An 18,986-nucleotide genomic window follows, 5' to 3' on the forward strand; every position below is an offset into this window, starting at 1 on the left:
TTGTCATCAGCAAGAAGTTTGGGGATATTTTTTGTAAGGTTAAGCGATTTCACTCCAAATTTGCAACTCTAATAAGTTTTGCTTGTGATTTTAGAGAAATGCTTACATTATTTTAATGTCTGTAGAATGTGCCCGCACTCAAAATATATTTTAAGTCCGCCCCCAGTAGTTTGCTTGTTTTTGTGTTGTATTTTTTCTGGCTTATCTCATTTATGTTTCTATTTTCTTTTTTATGTTTTCTTTTATGTTTACTATGCACTCATTTTTGTCAAGAAGCATGTAAACATCTTTTTTTTCCATGAAGCATGCAAACACCTTCAAATATGTGAAAATATATTCTGGCACACATGAATAGCTTTTCACTAATGTATGAACATTTTTGGCACCAAAGGAACCGTTTTCAAATGAAATAAATATTTATAAAATATATGAACGCTTATATTTAGGAGCATAAACATTTGACAATGTTTATAAAATCAAATAATTTTGTTTTTGAATTATTTATGGTTCTCACTTAGGTGTCATTGTTGTAGCCGCCGCTAGGAGCGACTTGGAGGTGATATTGATGTGTTTGGTAGGCTACATCAAGCCCAACCAGGCTCTGGCGGGCTAAGTTTTGGTTGCCTAACTTGCACGTAGAAACGGGCTTGTCTCAAAACAAACGTGGAAAATGGCTCGCACAAAACTTAAAGCGCTCTCGGCTAGGCCCACCTGAAACGCTTAAATCGACCATTTTCCCAGATGCAGACTCGACCTAGTGCAATTTACACTACGGGGAGGATGCGAGCTCGGATAAATGCCGGCGACCAAACAACATGCAGAACATGCCCCAGAGCCTATAGACCCTTAAAGTGGCTTCACTGGGCCAGGCTCCATTGAGAATGTAACCAAACACGTCCTATAGCGCTTGTAGCGAGCCGCAACACACAGTTGCCCGCGTCCGCGTCTTTTTTTAGCACATGTCCACATCTGACAAGCCAGCTCACTGAAACTGATAGCTAGTTCTTTTTTCTATCTTTAGTTCAGAGCGTAAGATTATATTACACTTCGAAAGATTTGCTGGTTTTTTATTTTTTTTCGTTATTTCAAAATGAAACTATTTTAGAATAATAGAGTAAAAATATTTGTGCCCCGCAAAAAAGAAAGTAAAAATATTCGTGGTGTATTCGAATTTTTTAACCACACATATATAAATTGTTTAATACATATTTAAAACATGTCATCGTATAAAATTTTCACCATGTATTCAAAGACATGTTCATTGCGTATATAGAAATAAATCTTCATATTCATTTTATTTCATCGTGTATATGAAAAATGGTCATGAAGTATTTGAAAACAATCACTCTGTATTTGAAAAAGATCACTGCATATTTGAAAACTTTTCGTCGGGTATGTAGAAAATATTCTTTCTGTATTGTAAAATTATTCATCACACATTCAAAAATTAGTCATTACCTAAATGTTTTTTGGGTATTTAAAAAATGTACGTCGCGTATTGTAAAATTATTCATCACATATTCAAAAAATGTTCATCGTGTAGGTGGAAAATGTTCGTCGTGTATTAAAAAACTTATTCGACCGCGTTCTATTTGAAACTGTCTTTTCAGGTATTTAAAAATACCTGTTACATATTAAGATATTCAAAAATTTCATCCCCTCTATGGAAAATGTTCATAATGCAACTATTTTTTATTGTGTATAGAAAATTATTTAACATGTAATTGCAGAAATTGTTAGTGTGTTTCTGAAAATCCATATAATTTTGTGAAAATATTCACGCGTTTTTAAAAAAAATATTCGTGCAAAAAAAATTCTCGCACATTTTTTTGCCAAAAACCATGTATTTTGAAGAAGTGATAACACATTTACAAAATGACAGCGTATTTGTAAAACATAAAGTAGAAGGAGAAAAGAAAACACTAAACAAATCAAGAATAGGGAAAAGGAAATAAACAGAATAGGAAGAAAAAAACAGAAACATGAAAAGAGAAGGGAAAGAAATAAACTGGAAAAATAAGAAAACCCAAATGAAATAAGAATCAGAAGTAAACTTGTAGAAACAAAACTGATTGGAGAACCAACTACAGAAAAAACAAAAACAAAACCTATGAACTGGCCAGGGTCATGACCCTCGCGTCTATAGGCGAGTTCGATGTACGACACAATAGGAGAGATTTAGCTTTTACGATGGATGAGCTCCTGGTGTGGAAATGTTTGTGGGCAGTGCGCAGCAAGAATACAAAGGAAAGGCTCATTTTCACTGGGCTACTTGCATCAACTTTTGTTGTCCACATGTAGTGGGCACCCTAGCATGTAAGACTGAACGCATGATGCGTTTGGATGTCTGTATTGAATTGATTTTGACTCCAATTCAGTGAGGAAATTGTAATGGACATGAATACAAAGTCGCTTGTTTGGTTGCTCATGAATTGGCTCATGGAATCTCAATGAAGTTCCAAATAATGTTTGGATGGCAAACTACAGAATTGAAAGTGATTTGTTCTATATGCATCAAATCAAAATTTTGTATAATGTGTGACTATAATTCAATACAACTTAGAATAGCATATGAAGTTCACATATTTTTTAACCATCACATGACCATTTAACAACAACATGCAAAAGATAAATTTGTGGTTAGTAAATTGATGGCAAAAGATAAATCTTAAAAGGGGAGAGGAAGAAGTTAGTAGGGCTGACTGGGCAAGGAAAGAAAGAGAAAAGGGGGATCTATTTATAAAAAATGTTCATCGTATATTAAAAACGTTTTGCAATATACAGTGAACTTTTTTATAATATATGATGAATTTTTTTAAACATAATATTAACTTTTTTTAGTATACAGTGAACCTTTTACATGTACACACTGAAGTTCTTTTATGAAATAAGGTGAACATTTTTGTTGTATAAATCGAATATTTTGTAATACACATTGAACAGTTTTTTAATACACAGAGAACTTTTCTAATACACACTGAACTTTTTATATTATATAAGATGATCATTTTTGTTGTGTACATCGAACACATTTTATTATACGAGGAACTTTTTGTTGTATACATCGAACATTGAACAGTTTTTTAATACAGGGTGAACTTTTCTTGATGTACACTGAATTTTTTTTATAAACATGTGCTGAGCAATTTTCTAAAATATATGATTATATTTTCAATAGGGTTTTAAGTATCTAGCTCCTAAAATTTACCAGGCTGCTTTTCTTGGACAAAAACGACTAAAAAACTAAAGAGAAAAAAAAAACAGTTCGTCCGCCGATTTTTTGGGCCAGCTCATTGGGCCGGGTTGCCCAGGTCCAGATCGGGGCCGGCCCTGCTGCTAGCCTGCAAATGCCCTCCGGTTCTCTTCTCCAGCACTCCCTTGGCGCCGCCGCTGCCGCTTAGCTCTGCTACCGCCGCCCTCCGTCCCGACCGTTCCCCGTCTTCCTCTCGCCGGAGCACCTGCACCGCTGCCACCTCCTCCACCGGCCCATCGGCGGTCGCCTGCGGCTCCTGAACTTCAAGCAGCAGCGTGCCGCCGCCCCTTCCCGGCTCCTCCAAGTCCCCAGCGATGCCTCCCAACTCGCGGCCCCGTCTCCGCGTCGGTTTTGCCACCCGAATGGCGAGGTATAGTCTATACTTCAATTCGATTCATGCCCCCTTAGATCTCAAGCCCTCTTTACAAATCCTGCAACAGCTCCTGTCCAAATAGCAAAGCTGTGCTAACCTGTTGATTTATCGTCGTCTTCTGATGTCGCTCTAGGCAACAACGTATGCTGGAGACAAACTCTACGGAGCAACCCTCCGAGACTGCCACCATGGATAGCTGCACTGATGTGGCTGCCAGCATCGACAGGTTGGAGTTGACATGGATTGCGATGTCTCTTTCATAAGCTGTGGGAATGTCACATGTGAATTTACCATGTACTTTTGTAGGGATTCGGTGGAGTTGAGTTGCTATGAGAGGATTGCGGCCCTGGGGAGCATCGGGGATCAGTGCATCTATGCGGATGAACTCCGGCTCCTGCTCCGGAAGAAGAATGCTCCCATTTGCTATGTTTGGTTTGAGCCAACCCCCTGGATGGACATAACCCAGGTATAGCTACAAAAAAACAACTGCTTTTACATTATCGGATGCTTGTTATCGACAAACAAGGATGGTCCCGGTTTGAGTTACACTGAACTTTGTCATCTTATCCTGTTACGTGTCAGACACCACACACCTCTCTTCTCTTGTCTACCCATATGGTCATTCTCACTGCAGTCCAGCTTTATTTAGCCTGAGTAGCTTTGTGCTTCTAAGCACTTTTAGTTTGGATCTCCAATCAGATTAGTTTCGGATGGTTCAAAAGATGCAAACAAATTCTTATGATTAGCGTTTGAATTTAATGAGTGGGGTTGGAATTATGATGTATTTTTCAAAGCGGCCTTTTCTGTTGCCCAGAGCGGTAATAATCAGTTGTACGACAACAAAAGATGGATGTGGAAAGAAAAAAACGAGTATGGACAACACCAGAAATCCAGCTTCTTACTATTGATCTCAACGGCAAGCTTTGGGCAAAAACCTGTTGGTACTTAATCACTTGTCTAGCAGTTTAAGTAAGCCACATCACCATATACAGGCCAAACCAAAATAAAGCCACACATAGACTTGCAGGAACCTCTTCCTTCACCATGCTCCAGAAATCATCAGGATACCAGCATCATCATCAGCAGTGGCTGCAGCAGATGTCGGTCTTGCACCATGTTCCTGCACGAAAGACATAGCCTTCCTCATCCACTTCTCAGCTTTAGTCTTCGGAACCTCCTGGTCCTTGGTGTAGTCATCAGCAATGGATTTATGACTTGGATACAATTTTTTTAATTATGAACCCATCTGTTCCCATCCCACCCAACCCTGTCCCAGCGATCATACAAAGGTTCAGCCTTCAAGGCCTGAGTGGGATCATCCTATGCACCCTCATCCATGCAACCAAAAAATGCCATTTAAACTGAGCTTAAATAGAAAGATTGTGAAATTAGAAAATGTTTGGGCATGTCAGGTTTCTGTTGCTTTCCTTTCCATGAGGAATATATTTCTTGCACTGCTGGTTTACTTGGTTCGTGTTTTAGAGAATTGCTAACTATGCACTTTTCATCTTGGCACAACTCAGGCCATTCTTTGCTGATATTTGCTTACGTCAAGTTTTTCCAAATTTGTAATACATTATCTACAAATGGAATGGTTGCATATATCTGCTCTATCTTTCAGGGGCTTCTGAAGACAATTTATGTCAACAAGATGCTCAAAGCTGGTTACATAGTTAAAATATTGATAGCAGATTGGTTTGCCCAACGGAACCATAGGATTTGCAGCAATAAATATGTAATAAGGAAAATTGGCTGCTACAATATTGAGATGTGGAAAGCAGCTGGCATGGATCTTGACAGGGTAGAGCTTGTATGGTTCTCAGATGTGTTGGAAAGGCATGCATCTGATTACTGGCCACTTGCCCTGGATGTCTCCAAAAAATGCACTCTAAAAAGAATGGCAAGGTATCCCCTTTTTATGCTAATTTTTGGTCCTTTTTCACTTTCAAACCCTTGAACATTGTGTTACCAGATAGTTTCTCGTTCTTGTAACAAGCAAGCCAATTTATTGTTTAATGAGCAGCTGTTGCACGGAAACAGCCCCATATGACCCGCGACTGCCTGCTGCTGTGATATTTTACCCATGCATGCAAGTTGCTGCTATATTATGTCCGAAGGTTGGTTTCCTTAGTAATAAATTCACCATGTCCTGTCAAACAAAGATTACTTTACTTTGTTAGCTTCCATTTTTGCTAGGCACCTTTCGTTTTTCAACCTTTGTTGCTTTGTTGGCTCTAAGTAGAGTCATGGCTTATACAAAAACTGAATTTTGCAGTCAACTGAGGAAAACAAAGGTCCCATCATAACTGAAGCAATATACTGTAGGGGACTACATATTATTATTGTGTTACATGAATAGGACAGACATGAGACTGAGCACCATTCATTACTTCTACTTGTGCGGCTACTTTAACAGTAGAGATTTTAAAAGCTAGACCAGTTCTTGTTTGTTCAGGTAGTGAACACAACACAAATACTCCCTCCGTTCCAAAATAACTGCCGTGGTTTTAGTTCAGAGACCATGTATCTGTCTTCTTCTGAACTGAAATGAACCCGAACAGAGTTGGTAGCAAAAGGGGCAGGATTTCACTCCTTGACATAGTCACTGTAAGCTAGCACTTTGATATGAAGTAACCTGAATAGAGTTTGTAGCAAAAAGGTAGGCTTGGCATATTTGATGTAAGCTAGCACTTTGGTATGAAGTAGCCTTTCTGTACCACCGGCAATGTATCACAATTGTTTCTTTCGAGTAGATGCCTTTAAGTTCTAATTTAGATCTTGTGAAAATGTTTAGGTCACCATAGTTTTTTGTGATCATCTCAGTATCCCATTATAGGAAAATTATTTTAATGAATAAAGAAAATCATTTGCACCTGATACAAACAACTTGTGTTTATGAGCATCCTGCTTATGTGTATATAATCTTGATCCTGCATTAAATACACAAATCCTTCTGTTTTGTAGTTGCAGGCGGATATATGGCTCTTCAGCATGGATCAGCAAGAAATTGTCATGCTAACCAGAGAGTATTGTGAAGACATAAAAAGAGAAAGCAAACCAACTATTATGTTGCACAGTATCTTGATTCTGGCTTTTTTTTTCTTCTTTTGCAGTCCTGATTGTTTATGATGCATCTTTCTGTTTGTACTTTGTTGTTTGGAGCTTGAATGATGATATTTATTTCATGAGATAGATCCTTAACTTGAAGTACAGATACACTACCTAATTTAGTAGATAATCCTTATATTGTACTAAAGGACCCTTATAACATGAGGGAACCAAAATGGAACATCTTCATGCATGATAAGGAGGTATGTGTTATAGTCATTCAGCAATAGAGAAGTTCGTTTATTGGCACAACTTTTGCATTCCAAGCTAAATTTGCTTAGACTGTTTCAATTCTAGAATTTTCCGGTCAGTATCATGAGGTTGTCAATTTTATGTTAACAGGAGCCTGAAAACTCTTTACAGTACAGGAGCCTCTTAACTTCTTTATTTTGGTCCTTCTAAACAGGTCCGGACCTGGTATTTGAAGGGCCCTAGGCCAAACTTCAAAGTAGGGCCCATGAACTCTAGGCTGAGCTTGCATTTTATAGCGCATGCTATACGAAATACACGAGATATGGGCCCCTAATTAGCTTGGGTCGTGGGCCGTCACACCCACTGCCCTGCTCCAGGGCTGGCCCTGCTTCTAAATATGGGTTGAGTAGTTCAGTTTTGCATGGGCTTTTTTGGATAATCTTGCCATGTAAAAGGACGTAGATAGAGATGTTGCTTCTTGTACATTTTCTAGTTGTCAATCATTGCTCTCCTGTCCACAGTTTTTCTTTTTTTTTGGGTACAATAAGGTTGTTTGAAATCGCACTTCTGTATGTTGCAGTGCGCTTTGAATGAAAAAATAAGCAGGGCTGTCTGTCCTCCAAAAGTAGCAGTATGCAACCCATGTTTGGAGTACATCAAATATGTTATCTTCCCTTGGTTTGGGAAGTTTGAGGTAGCGCAGAAGGAACAGAGTGGTGTTAACAAGTAAAGTTCTTTGACACTTCTACCAAAAGTTGCTCGTATCTGTTTCTTGTGAAGCATCAAAGGTCAATGGCATAATTCACCAGTAGAATGTTTGAAGTCACAATGATCAAATCTATGCAATCAGAATCTACAGTATATAGGACATGAACTAAATAAATTCTGGCTCGCCAAGGAATTATGTGCCAAGTGCTAACAATGCTGTAGATATATACAAATCGACATTATATCCAAGAATTTTTGACATTTTTTTACTATGTACAGGCCATTTGAATGCATGGAAGATCTTATTGTTGATTATGAAAGTGGCGATCTTGATCCTGTCGACGTTAAGTTGGCTTTTGAAAAAGGAATATGCAAAATATTAGAGGTAATTATTGCTTCCTTACGAGGTAGCATCCTTGTGCCAGGTTCTCTCCTGGCGCCACCACTCTCCGTCGCTGCTGCATTGGTCCAGGGAGGAGCAATCTCCACTCCTGGTGGCGGCATCGATCTTTATCTAGATGTAGTGGTAGCTCGTTCCTTCTTGTCTCATGTGGCCATGCGTTCCTTTGGCGAGCTTCTCTCGTATCCCTATGGTAGCAGCAGCTTGTCTTCGTCTTCCTCGACAGCAAGGTCGTCTTCGCGGGCCAAACTGTCCGGGTGTGTATCCTTTGTCCTCTCCTCATTTCTGGCATTGATTTTGTTCGGACTTGAGCTCATTATCGCTGTCAATCTCCATCCTCGTCTGATCTGGTCGACTTGGAGGCATGGTTTGGCCATCTGCATCACCGTTCTGGCCGGATCTGTTGATGCCAGGTTGCAGCTTTCTAACTCGTCTGGACCGCGCTGCCCGGTATCCTCTAGGTAACAGGCGGTCATCTTCTTCTACTGCCACTTGTCGCTGGGCTACATTAGCACGCCCTTGGGTGGTAGAAGCTACCCTGCAGGCTTGGCCCATTGCAGCGGTAGCCCTTCCCGTCGTCGGCAGCTTCCCCAGATCAGAGCTTGTTGCTGCTCTTTATCCAGCGTCATCGCCAGCCCGTGCATATCAATATATCATCACCAGCTCTGGAACCGTCCTGCTGATGCTGGTGTGTCGCAGTCGCTGCCACACACAAGAGGAAGAGCTGACTGCAAGTTGCAACGCTATCACTTGTACTGGGTGTCGGGCCTTGCTGCGATGTTGATGCTGGGTGAGGTTCTTCTGCACTGGGTCATTTTTGCCATGGTTCTACTGTCATGTTTGCTCGATGGTTTGTAGGGCTGGTTATATGTGTGCTGGTGTGCTGCTTCAGTTCTGCCTGCTCTTCTCCTCTGTTGTGCTGCATGTTCGTCCATAATCACTGTTGCTGCATCTTTGTGTCCATTGCCATCGTGTCCATCATCCATCTGACTCCATCCAAATCATCTCATTTTGAATCTGTCTGCATGGTGGGGAATTCATCCATTTCACCGTAAATCATTTAGTCGCTTTTTTGGGGGTTTCCCATGGTCTTTTCAATTGAATCGAGCTCGGTGCCCCTAATTGTTGTTGATGTGACTTTGCCCTCTCGATCCTTTCTGTAGCCTTTTTTGTGACCTGACATTGTCCGTCGCCTTCTTACTGGTCACTTGTTGCTACTTCCGACATATCGCTTCCTTATCACCATCTGCACAACTTGGCCAGATTGTCCCTTTCATCTTGGTCAGGAGCACCTTCGTTGGCTAAATTAAGCAGATATTTATTCTTGTTGGTTTCCAACATCTCCAACCAAGATGTCTGATGAACAATCTGTGAAAGCTTTGGATTACCATTTTGGAGGAGTTGGTACATCGGAATATTAAGGGTATAAGTGGGTGGCACCTCTAATGTGTAAGGGTAAGCACTTGAAAGTATGAGGGTAGTACCTAAATTCAGTTGCTTAATTAACAAAAAAACATCCAGTTTAGAGGATTGGGGTTGAAACGGTGTGGCATGTCCTTTTTGAACCAGTAGATGAACTTCTCGCCAATTTTTTTTTCAGTAGATGAACTGCTGAGGGGGATTTGATGGGTGCTTTCAGATATTTAAGATTTATTTTTTGTTCAGATTTTTTGATAGTTTCCTGTGGTAATATCCAGGCATATTTAATATATATACGCAAGTTTAAGTACATGCCTACTGTTTTTTCTGCAGTACCAAAATTATTCGAGCACAGGATAGCTAGAAACTTAGTACAAATGGAGTCACTCAAAAGTTTCGCTACCAAATTTATGTAACATAGAAACCAAGTCATGTGCCAGAAGGCCCAGAACCATGACTTGATTTTGATCTTATGAGTTTCAACTATAGCCTACCCCAACTTGTTTGGGACTGAAAGGCTTTGTTGTCATTGTTGTTGTATTATTTGTATGCATATGTAGACTTTAAAAAAATATTTATTTGGACACCTAAATGTTTTCCTGAATAAAATTAGCTATTTTGTTTTTATTTCCAGCAACACTCTGTCCTGTTCTGATAATTAATGCCTACGGTTTTTCCTTAATTCCAGCATGTTGGTACCTGCCTGAACAGCAACGCTGAAGCCCAAGCTCTAATTATCGACCTTATGGTACGGTTATTACCCTAAAATTTTAATAAGTTACAATGATTATCTATGTTTTTTTCTTCAAATAATTATGTATCCACTTCCTTTGGTAGAACACCTAGCAGAACCATGCAGTTGGATTACTGCTTGACTAGTGATGTTTCAAGCTGACACTTGACAGCATCAATGTGAATTTGCGGTCTTTAACACAACATAATTGTATTTGTAAGTTGTAACACCACGTCATTTGTAACATGGGAGAGATTTAAGATACCAAGAGAGTAAGAGTGTTGCAATTTCTTTGGTAAGCCCTTCTCAGTTGTACATGAGCAGCTATCATGCATAGCCATCACTGATGGAATAACATGACAGTTAGGTGGTGGTTAGGGGGAATCTGCCATTCACAAACAAGATCAAATTTGAGCATATTAGTGAAATAAATTTAAGCAAAAGCTACAGACACTTACGGCTTACCTTCTGAAACTCATTTTCAGGGTCATATCAGGCGAATGGAGTCCGTAGATATCCATGAGTTTCACTGGTAGAACAGAAATTATCTGATCCTGTAAGTTTGCTTGGGAAGAACGCCCATATATTTATTATTGTGCTGCTAGAATGTTGTTTTCCTTCAAAAAAAAAGTACATTGTTTCCAAGGTATTACCATCTTTACCGCGACATGTATTTATAGACTTCTGGGACATTCTTTTTCCTTTAAGGGATATACTTATGCCAGTGGGTTGAGGAGATACTAGATCGCCTCAGGAGTATCACATATATTTGTGCAAGTGCAAGGAGATGCAAATTCTTTGCGATTTCCATGGTGCGTCCTGGGAAATGCAACGTGTAGAAGTAAATAGTATTTTTGAATTTATTATGGAAGACTTTGTAGCTTGGTTTTGGCCTTGTGTGATTCCAGTATCACATAAGTAAATGCAAAAAAAGTTCACAAAAGACAGTTACAGTTAAGATAGCTGGTTCTCGCCTCATCTTTACAGGCACTCCGAAGTTTTCATAGTTTTTGGAGAAAAAGTCGGGCTCGCCCCCAATTCTGCCTACGGTGCGCGGCTGGATCCGGCCGGGTCCATCTCGGATCCGTTGGGGCTGCGCCGTTCCTGCACCACTGTTGTAGATCAGGCTCCCCCATTTGCTTTGGTGCGAACGACATGGGTGGCACTCTGTGGAGCTTGGTGGTGGTCGGGGGCTTCCCGGTGTGGTGCGGGGCAATGCTGTTGGCACCTCTTCTCCTGTCTGTCGGCCTGCTGTGGTTGCGCAGGTCGGTGGTTCCTTGGCGTGCAAATGGCAGCCATGGATGCGGCTTGCTCCCCACATGGGGTGCAGCCGTGGGTGGTAGGGGAGGTCCCCCTTGTCCTACTATCAGCTTTGGTGGGCGCTTGTTCGTTGGGTTGGCGAGCTTCATGGCTTCGTTGTGGCGGCCATGGATGCGACTTCCTGTCACCCGGGAGGGCCGTGGCTTGGGGGTGTACGTCTTTCCCATTCTGACAGGCTTCATCCTTGTTGTTGTTCTTGTGGTTCTTGTTTGAGTGCTCCTTCGTATGTCTTTGCTAGGCGGTGCCTTGCAACCTAGTCGGTGGCACATAGGTGTCATGGAACCATCTCGGCCTCGCATGACCTTCGTCTTCTCCTTGCGACAGGTGGTGTCGCGGCGTTGTGCAGTCTTGGTTGCATCACTTGTGTTGTGGTGACGTCTCGGCCTCACATGACTTTTTGAATGTACATATTTACTCTGGGTAACAACGGGATCTCGCTTTAGTAGTATTAACCAGTACATATGTTTACTTAGCCATGTACTAAGTATGATATCATAAAGAATATAACCTTATATATGCGAAAGTACCCATCTGAGCTAGAGCTCAAATGAGCTTGGATGAACAATAAAATTCAAAATTCAAAATTCAAAAATCTGAATTGTTTTTTGGTAAACTTTGAGAAATGTTCTACTCCCTCCATTCGTAAATATAAGTCTTTTTACATGTTACACTATGGACTACATACGGAGCAAAATGATTGAATCCACACTCTAAAATATGTCTATATACATCCTATGTAGTTTGTAGTGGAATCTCTAAAAAGACTTATATTTAGGAACGCAGGGAGTAAGTGTTTGCTAATATTCATCATGAGATCACATTCTTGTAAGGCATGGCAAAAAAAGGAACAAAATCAGTGCTCCAAAATGCTTTTGAAAGTAGCATTTTTAGAGCATTGATTTTATTTATTTTTGCAAGCCTTCCATGAATGTGATCTCATGATGAAAATTTGCAAGCACTTAAAACATTTATCAAAGTTTATTTTACTGTTCACCCGAGCTCATTTGAGCAGATACTCCGCGTCGTTATATATGTTACCTTTCAATGCAATCTAAAGAATGAAGCCCTTTGTATGTAAGCACATGTGAAATACAAAGATGAAAATGCTATAACCAACACTAATACCCAGAAACTGGAATTAACGTTCCAGTAAACGGTTCAGGTTTGGGACAGAGAAACAGATGGCATGCATCAGATCATAGTCCAACACATCACTGCCATAAAATCTGAAACTGAGTACAAGATACCATACTCCAATCACACGTACCAAAGTAACGACGGCAAATTTCCTATCGATGATCACATGATTTTGATATGGACATATTTTAAACATTCTCATACATTCTTCTAGATGAAGCTGCTTCAGCTAGCAAATACTCCCTCCGTAAAGAAATGTAAGAGCGTTTAGATTAGTAGTGATCTAAACGCTCTTATATTTTCTTATCGGAGGGAGTAATAGTCATGCATAAAAATAATGCACATCCATCAGAGAGACGGAGAGAACATGCTGGGGGCAACCCACATAGGCTGCACCATGCTGCCTTGGCTCATTGAAACAAAGTTGTCTGGATCGGAGGCGGGCTTGCCCAGCTCAAATGCAGCCCAATGTTCAGAATCATGGGAATAGCAGTATACTCGGTTGCTCTTTCCTCCGCACCTCTCCGGGTTCATGAAAGATAATGGCTGGCTTCTTTTGTCCGTGCTGATGAAGATTGCCCAATTCCCCAACTCCTCCACCTGCACCCACTTTGGATGCCCAGTTGACTGGTCGAGGCGGAAGGCTTCAAAGGTATCCCCTCTCGCCGGAAATGATCCCCGACAACCGACCATGAGAAGCATATCCCCACACGCCACCAGGCATACATTGGCAAGATGCCGTATGGTGGACATGATTTCCTCCCAACTTACTATCATTTTTTGTATGCAGATCTGAGGTGCCAAATGCACGGCAAAGAGCATGCCACCAGAGTCCATCCCAAAGATCTGGCCTCTGAAGGTCACGATCTGCTTGACCGTTCCATCGCAAGGACAAGGCCTCAACCAAGAATGACTAGCAGTATGCCAGAAGAAACTGTGGGATCGGTTGGTGACAAGGAGATGTGAGTTGGGTGACCATAGGGGACCCGTGAGGGCACCGTAGTAGACCTCGGTGCATTCGTCGCCCGGCAGCTGTGGCGGTGAAACACTAACACCTGTAAACGCATCAACAATGAGACATGACCTGTTGCTGGAGAAGATGAGATGGCCATAAGAAGCACCCACAAAGCAGAAATTACCCAGCGGACTCTGGGGGTCATTACTTAGACGAGAAAGATTAATTAGGGGAATCTGAGAGCAAAGGCGCGAGTGTTGGCTGGCTAGATCAAGGACACGACATGGATATTTGCCACCAAACTTTGCAGAGTAAACCGGGACATCAGGTTGGAGGAGGAGAGGGCATGACACCATGAGCGGCAGGTGGCAGCGAAGGCAAGAAGGTCCGAGAAGGAGCCCAGCAGAGCAACAATCGAATGAAGCAGAACATATGGCAGGTCTGCCCAACCTTGATGTCCAGACATGGCGAGGACACAACACACAACAGCCGTCTCTTGGTTTTGCAGGTTGCAGCTTCTCTGCGACAAATTTATGAATTCAGAGAAAAATATTAGTAGAAGAATATGAAGTGGATGCTAAGGATTAAAGTAGACTGTGTGCTAACTAAGAAACATGACAGCGCACACATATGGTTCCTGTGACGCTGGTTATAGGCATATAAACGTGATGCATTAGTACAAACACAAATTTATTTACAGAATAAACTGGAGAACGGCATTTTGGAGCTCGGCCTCCATGGAGGCCGAATTTTTGGTTTCAAAAAAATCTGAAAAAATTATACAAGTACACAAGGATGTAATGTGTATGTGTGTAAAATTTCAGAATGAAATATCTTGAGATGCTATTTGTGCAAAAGGAACAATTTCATTCACTTTTGGGATGAATAGTATCATGTGTTGAAAAGCCACAGATTGGTCTTTTTTGCACAGCCCTCATTTCAACGCATTTCATCCTGAAAATTTACACACATGTGTGTTATGCCTTCATGTATGTCTGTATTTTTTTTCAGAATTTTTGGAAATGTAAAAATATGAATTTTGCTGAATTTTGAATTTTTCAAAACCGGCCTCCATGGAGGCCGAGCTCCAAAAGCAAATTTCGAATAAACTGGCCACTATTGCCGTTGCCATGGCAGCCCCAGAGTTGTAATCTGAAAAGTGTGTGCTCTTATCTCGTTCTGAGTGAATAGTGATGCACTGATGTCTGAGTGTTACTACCAACCATTACCATGGAGGCTGGAGCTCACGCGATTCGAACAGCAGCGAGACAAGGGCAATGATGATTTAGCCATGAGGAATCAAATTACTCCATGGGTTACGTCAAAATATTATTTATTTTTTTAGTCCATGGATTGAGTAAGCTAGTCAGCTACTGCTGGCCGAAGAGTAGTGGGCATGAAGGAAAGAAGTGAGCAGGAAGACGACGAACCTGAGCTAGCATACTAGTCCAGGACGATGGATGCGCTTGCTCTGCTTATTCCGTCCCCTCCAGTTGGGAGACTCCACTCACCGACCCGCTCGCCCGTTGACCCCGGCCGCCGCCGCGCCCGCAGGAGCCTGGGATGGATGGGTTCAGCCCGGCGGGAGCCTCTGCCGATCCGCCACCAAGCGATCGAGCCGCCTCCAGCACAGCCGTGGCTGCCTCACAGATCGGCAAATTCGACAAATTTGACCTATAGACGAAATCAAATCACAGAATGAACTATCCGTGAAACTATTTCACGCGGCTGACCTTTTCGTGTGACGCCCGACACGAAGGCGCCACACTACACTGTGCAACGCCTCACAGATAGGCGCTACACGGCCAGCGTCGTACCCGTGTGATCAGAAAATTACTAAGTCAGTATGCAGCGCCTGAGAGGTAGGCGCCACACTATACAGTGTAGCGCCTAGCTTCTAGGCGTTGCACTAGTGCAGCGCCCAGTGCAACGCCTGAGAGCTAGGCGCCACGGGTCAGCCGCGTGAAATAGTTTCACGGACAGTTCATTCTGTGATTTGATTTTGTCTATAGGTCAAATTTGTCAAATTTGCCTCCCAGATCCCACCGGGGACGCCGTCGCCGCTCCCTGTCCTTTCGGCGGCGCCTGCCGGCTCTCCAGCATATATAGATTTTCTTTTGAGCGGTATAGATCGGGACACGTGAAGGGCCAGATCGATGGATCCCAGCATTGCCCTCACCTATGGGGGGGCACGGCCCAGCCCAGCCATATATATATATGAAGGCTTGGCACGCCACGACCCATGTAGGCCCTTTTTCAATTCGGTAAAATTTAGAAACATTGTAATGATTAGTTTGATGGCGAAAAAAAGATCATGTACTCAAATATTATTTTTCATATATTTTAAAAATATTTATTATATTTAAAACAATGCACTATATAAGCAAAAAAAAGCATGCATTTAAAAAAAATCATACGTTCGAGAAAAGAAAGTTATTCATGTGTATCAGAATAGATGTTGCCCCAAATCCCCTGGATAGGGGAAGACCCAAACTATTGACCCACCACGTCATCACTCCTCCTCCCCCTTGCAAAGCCGTTTCTGTATGTACCTGCTGATGTCTACTCCGCAACCTTCTTCTTATAGACTCGTGTTAAGCCTCCAAGCGCAGAGTTTTGTAGGACAATAGCAAATTTCCCTCAAGTAGATGACCTAAGATTTATCAATCCGTAGGAGGCGTAGGATGAAGATGGTCTCTCTCAAACAACCCAGCAAACAAATAACAAAGAGTCATTTGTGTCCCCAACACACCCAATATAATAGTAAACTAGGGGCTGGGGCCCGCCAATGGCGGGCCTCCTGAGAGCGTTCTTGTGGCGCACTTGCCTTGTGAAAGCGCCTCATTGTGCCCCATACAGCCATTTTCAGACACACACACACATACACACACACACATTTCTCTAGTAACATTGAACTAACAGTTGTTAGCCTCACGTTTTCAAATGTCTAACAATGCGATAAAGCCAACATATATAAAGCAAGGCATATCTAACCTTACAAGAACTGCTGAAATTTGAGATGGGCTCTAGGCCCATGTAGCAATTTCTGAAAAATCTCTAAGGGCCCATGTGGGTTATATGGCACTAGGTGTAGTGGGAAGTTTAGTCCCACCCCGGAAGTGAAAGAGGAGTTGGACCTCCTTATAAGGGTTTCTCTTCTACATGCTATTGGAGCTTGAGAAGAGAAGAGGCCCTCGCGCACTCCTCCGCCGCCCGCCTCGTCACGACGCACCGCGCCGCGGGTTGCGGGATTGAGCCGAGCCGAGCTTACACCTACGCGCTTATTTTTGCCAGTCACTAACGGAGAGTTCTCTGACAGCTGGGCCACGATCTGAGACGTCGGATCGTGGGCTGTCACGGACTCGGACGTGGGTCGAGCCCACGTCTCTCCACGCGGCTGCGCAAGTGTGCGGTGTCTCCTAACCCTAGCCGCCACGAACAGATCACATCTGCTCCACGCACACGCCCACCGTCGTTCCCTTGCTGCTGCTGCCGCCGGTGACTCCATCCCGTCCGCCGCGTACACGGTCGACGGGAGAGCAGGTCTCCGAAACCACGCCCTTCTGGTTCCTGTACGGGGTGAGGGGCGAATAGGTTTTTGGGCAGCGATTACGCGACTGCTCACTTCCGATCGTCTACTTCCTCTACGTCCGCGTCGCCTTCATCATCACCATGTCCACCGACGCCGAACGTGCCACCGTCGAGAAAGCTGTAGCTGACAAGAAGGCCGCCGAGGACGCCGCTGCTGCCACCAAAGCCGCGGCCTCTGCATGGCCTACTGGAGGGTATAACTCGTTTATCCTGCTCCTACTGTTTTCTGTTTTAGCCATGCTAGCGTTATACGTAGATCTTTCTGCTATTAGCGTAGTATGTGCTAGTTTGACTGAATATCAGTATGCGATCATATGTGTCAATGCCATGCTAGTGATTTACTCGTGGATTAATTTAATCGAGAAATTGCCTATTTACTCAACAATCCAAAAACCTATTATGTGTAGGAATTTTTCGGCAAGTGGCTTTGCCGCTGCACTGAAACCGGATAAGTTTACCGGTACATACTTTAAGCGTTGGCAGACTAAGACCACGTTATGGCTCACGGCTATGAACGTGTTCTGGGTCACCGGTGTCTCCACGGGAATGATTGCTCCTGAACAGGAGAAGGCGTTCAAGGAGGCTACCGTTGTGTTTCTCGGAGCAGTTCTCAGCGTGATCGGAGATAAACTGGTCGACGCATATTTACATGTGCATGTCGCCAAGGACTTGTGGGAGGCGCTCGAATCTAAGTTCGGGGCAGCCGATGCCGGAAGCGAGATGTATATTATAGAGCAGTTCCATGATTACAAGATGGTTGAAAACCGTCCTGTATTGGAGCAGGCTCATGAGATAATATGCATTGTTAAGGAGCTTGAACTTCTTAAGTGCGAGTTACCGGGCAAGTTTGTCGCGGGCTGCATAATCGCTAAGCTCCCTAATTCCTGGAGGAACTTTGCCACCACTCTGAAACATCAGAGGCGTGAATTCTCTGTGGAGGATGTCATTGGCCATCTGAGTGTTGAGCAGAATTCAAGGGCAAAGGACTCGCACGGAAAAGGGGCCGAAGGGACTTCTGTTGCCAACATGGTGAACCAGAAGAACTTCAACTCCCACAAGCCCAAGGGAAAGAACGGTGTCCAACACAATACCGACTTTAAGAAGAAGGGTAAGAAGACCTTCAAGAAGAACAAGAAGGACGAGGGCTGCTTCACTTGTGGTTCGGTTGAACATTGGGCCAACAAGTGCCCAAACAAGTACAAGAAGTCAGGACAGGACTCCAAGTCCGTCAACATGATTGTGGACAACAATGAGAATGGTGCACCTGGGTACGGTAATTTATTTACTGTTTTTTCAGTGTTTCAGCCCACCGATTGGTGGGTGGACATAGGTGCAGGTGTACATGTGTGTGCTGACATGTCATTGTTCACTTCTTACCAGGTCACAGGCCACGGGTCCGTATTGATGGGGAATGGCGCGAGTGCTTCTGTTCATGGTGTTGGCACGGTCGATCTGAAGTTTACTTCGGGAAGGATCGTGCAGCTGAAGAACGTGCAGCATGTCCCCGCCATCAAGAAGAACCTCGTTAGTGGCTCCCTTCTATGTAGAGAAGGGTTTAAGTTGGTTTTCGAGTCTAATAAATTAGTTGTTACGAAATATGGACTCTTTGTTGGAAAAGGTTATGAGAGCGGAGGGATGTTCCGCCTTTCCCTCGCAGATTTTTGTAATAAAGTCGTGAACCATGTTCATTTGAATGTTAATGAATCTGAAGTTTGGCATTCACGTCTTTGTCACATTAGTTTTGGTGTTATGACGCGGCTAGCCAAGTTGGATTTAATCCCGAGTTTTACTTTAGCC

The 18,986-nt window shown here is 42.9% G+C and overlaps 1 protein-coding gene across 15 annotated transcripts; it reads left to right on the forward strand.

The window, feature by feature from the left end:
- The first annotated feature begins 3,338 nt into the window (after nucleotides 1–3,338).
- LOC123182552 (tyrosine--tRNA ligase 1, cytoplasmic) lies at nucleotides 3,339–13,666 on the forward strand. Of its 15 annotated transcripts, none has more exons than XR_006492241.1 (13): nucleotides 3,339–3,623; nucleotides 3,760–3,852; nucleotides 3,933–4,092; nucleotides 5,248–5,531; nucleotides 5,650–5,743; nucleotides 6,591–6,702; nucleotides 6,840–6,937; nucleotides 7,507–7,652; nucleotides 7,914–8,824; nucleotides 9,298–9,489; nucleotides 10,142–10,201; nucleotides 10,672–10,742; nucleotides 11,831–12,020. XR_006492241.1 is itself a non-coding variant. In XM_044595163.1 (12 exons), the coding sequence occupies exons 1-11, from the start codon at nucleotides 3,568–3,570 to the stop codon at nucleotides 10,720–10,722; spliced, it is 1,260 nt and encodes a 419-aa protein (XP_044451098.1). In that variant the 5' UTR covers nucleotides 3,339–3,567; the 3' UTR covers nucleotides 10,723–10,742; nucleotides 13,434–13,666. The 15 variants fall into 15 exon arrangements, 6 of the variants coding, with proteins under 6 accessions (XP_044451098.1, XP_044451097.1, XP_044451096.1 ...); XR_006492242.1 differs by having other exon boundaries at nucleotides 7,914–8,291; nucleotides 8,448–9,489; XR_006492237.1 differs by having other exon boundaries at nucleotides 7,914–9,489.
- The last annotated feature ends 5,320 nt before the right edge of the window (nucleotides 13,667–18,986 follow it).

This window comes from Triticum aestivum, chromosome 1D, assembly GCF_018294505.1.
Source record: "Triticum aestivum cultivar Chinese Spring chromosome 1D, IWGSC CS RefSeq v2.1, whole genome shotgun sequence".
Taxonomy (NCBI): Eukaryota; Viridiplantae; Streptophyta; class Magnoliopsida; order Poales; family Poaceae; genus Triticum; species Triticum aestivum.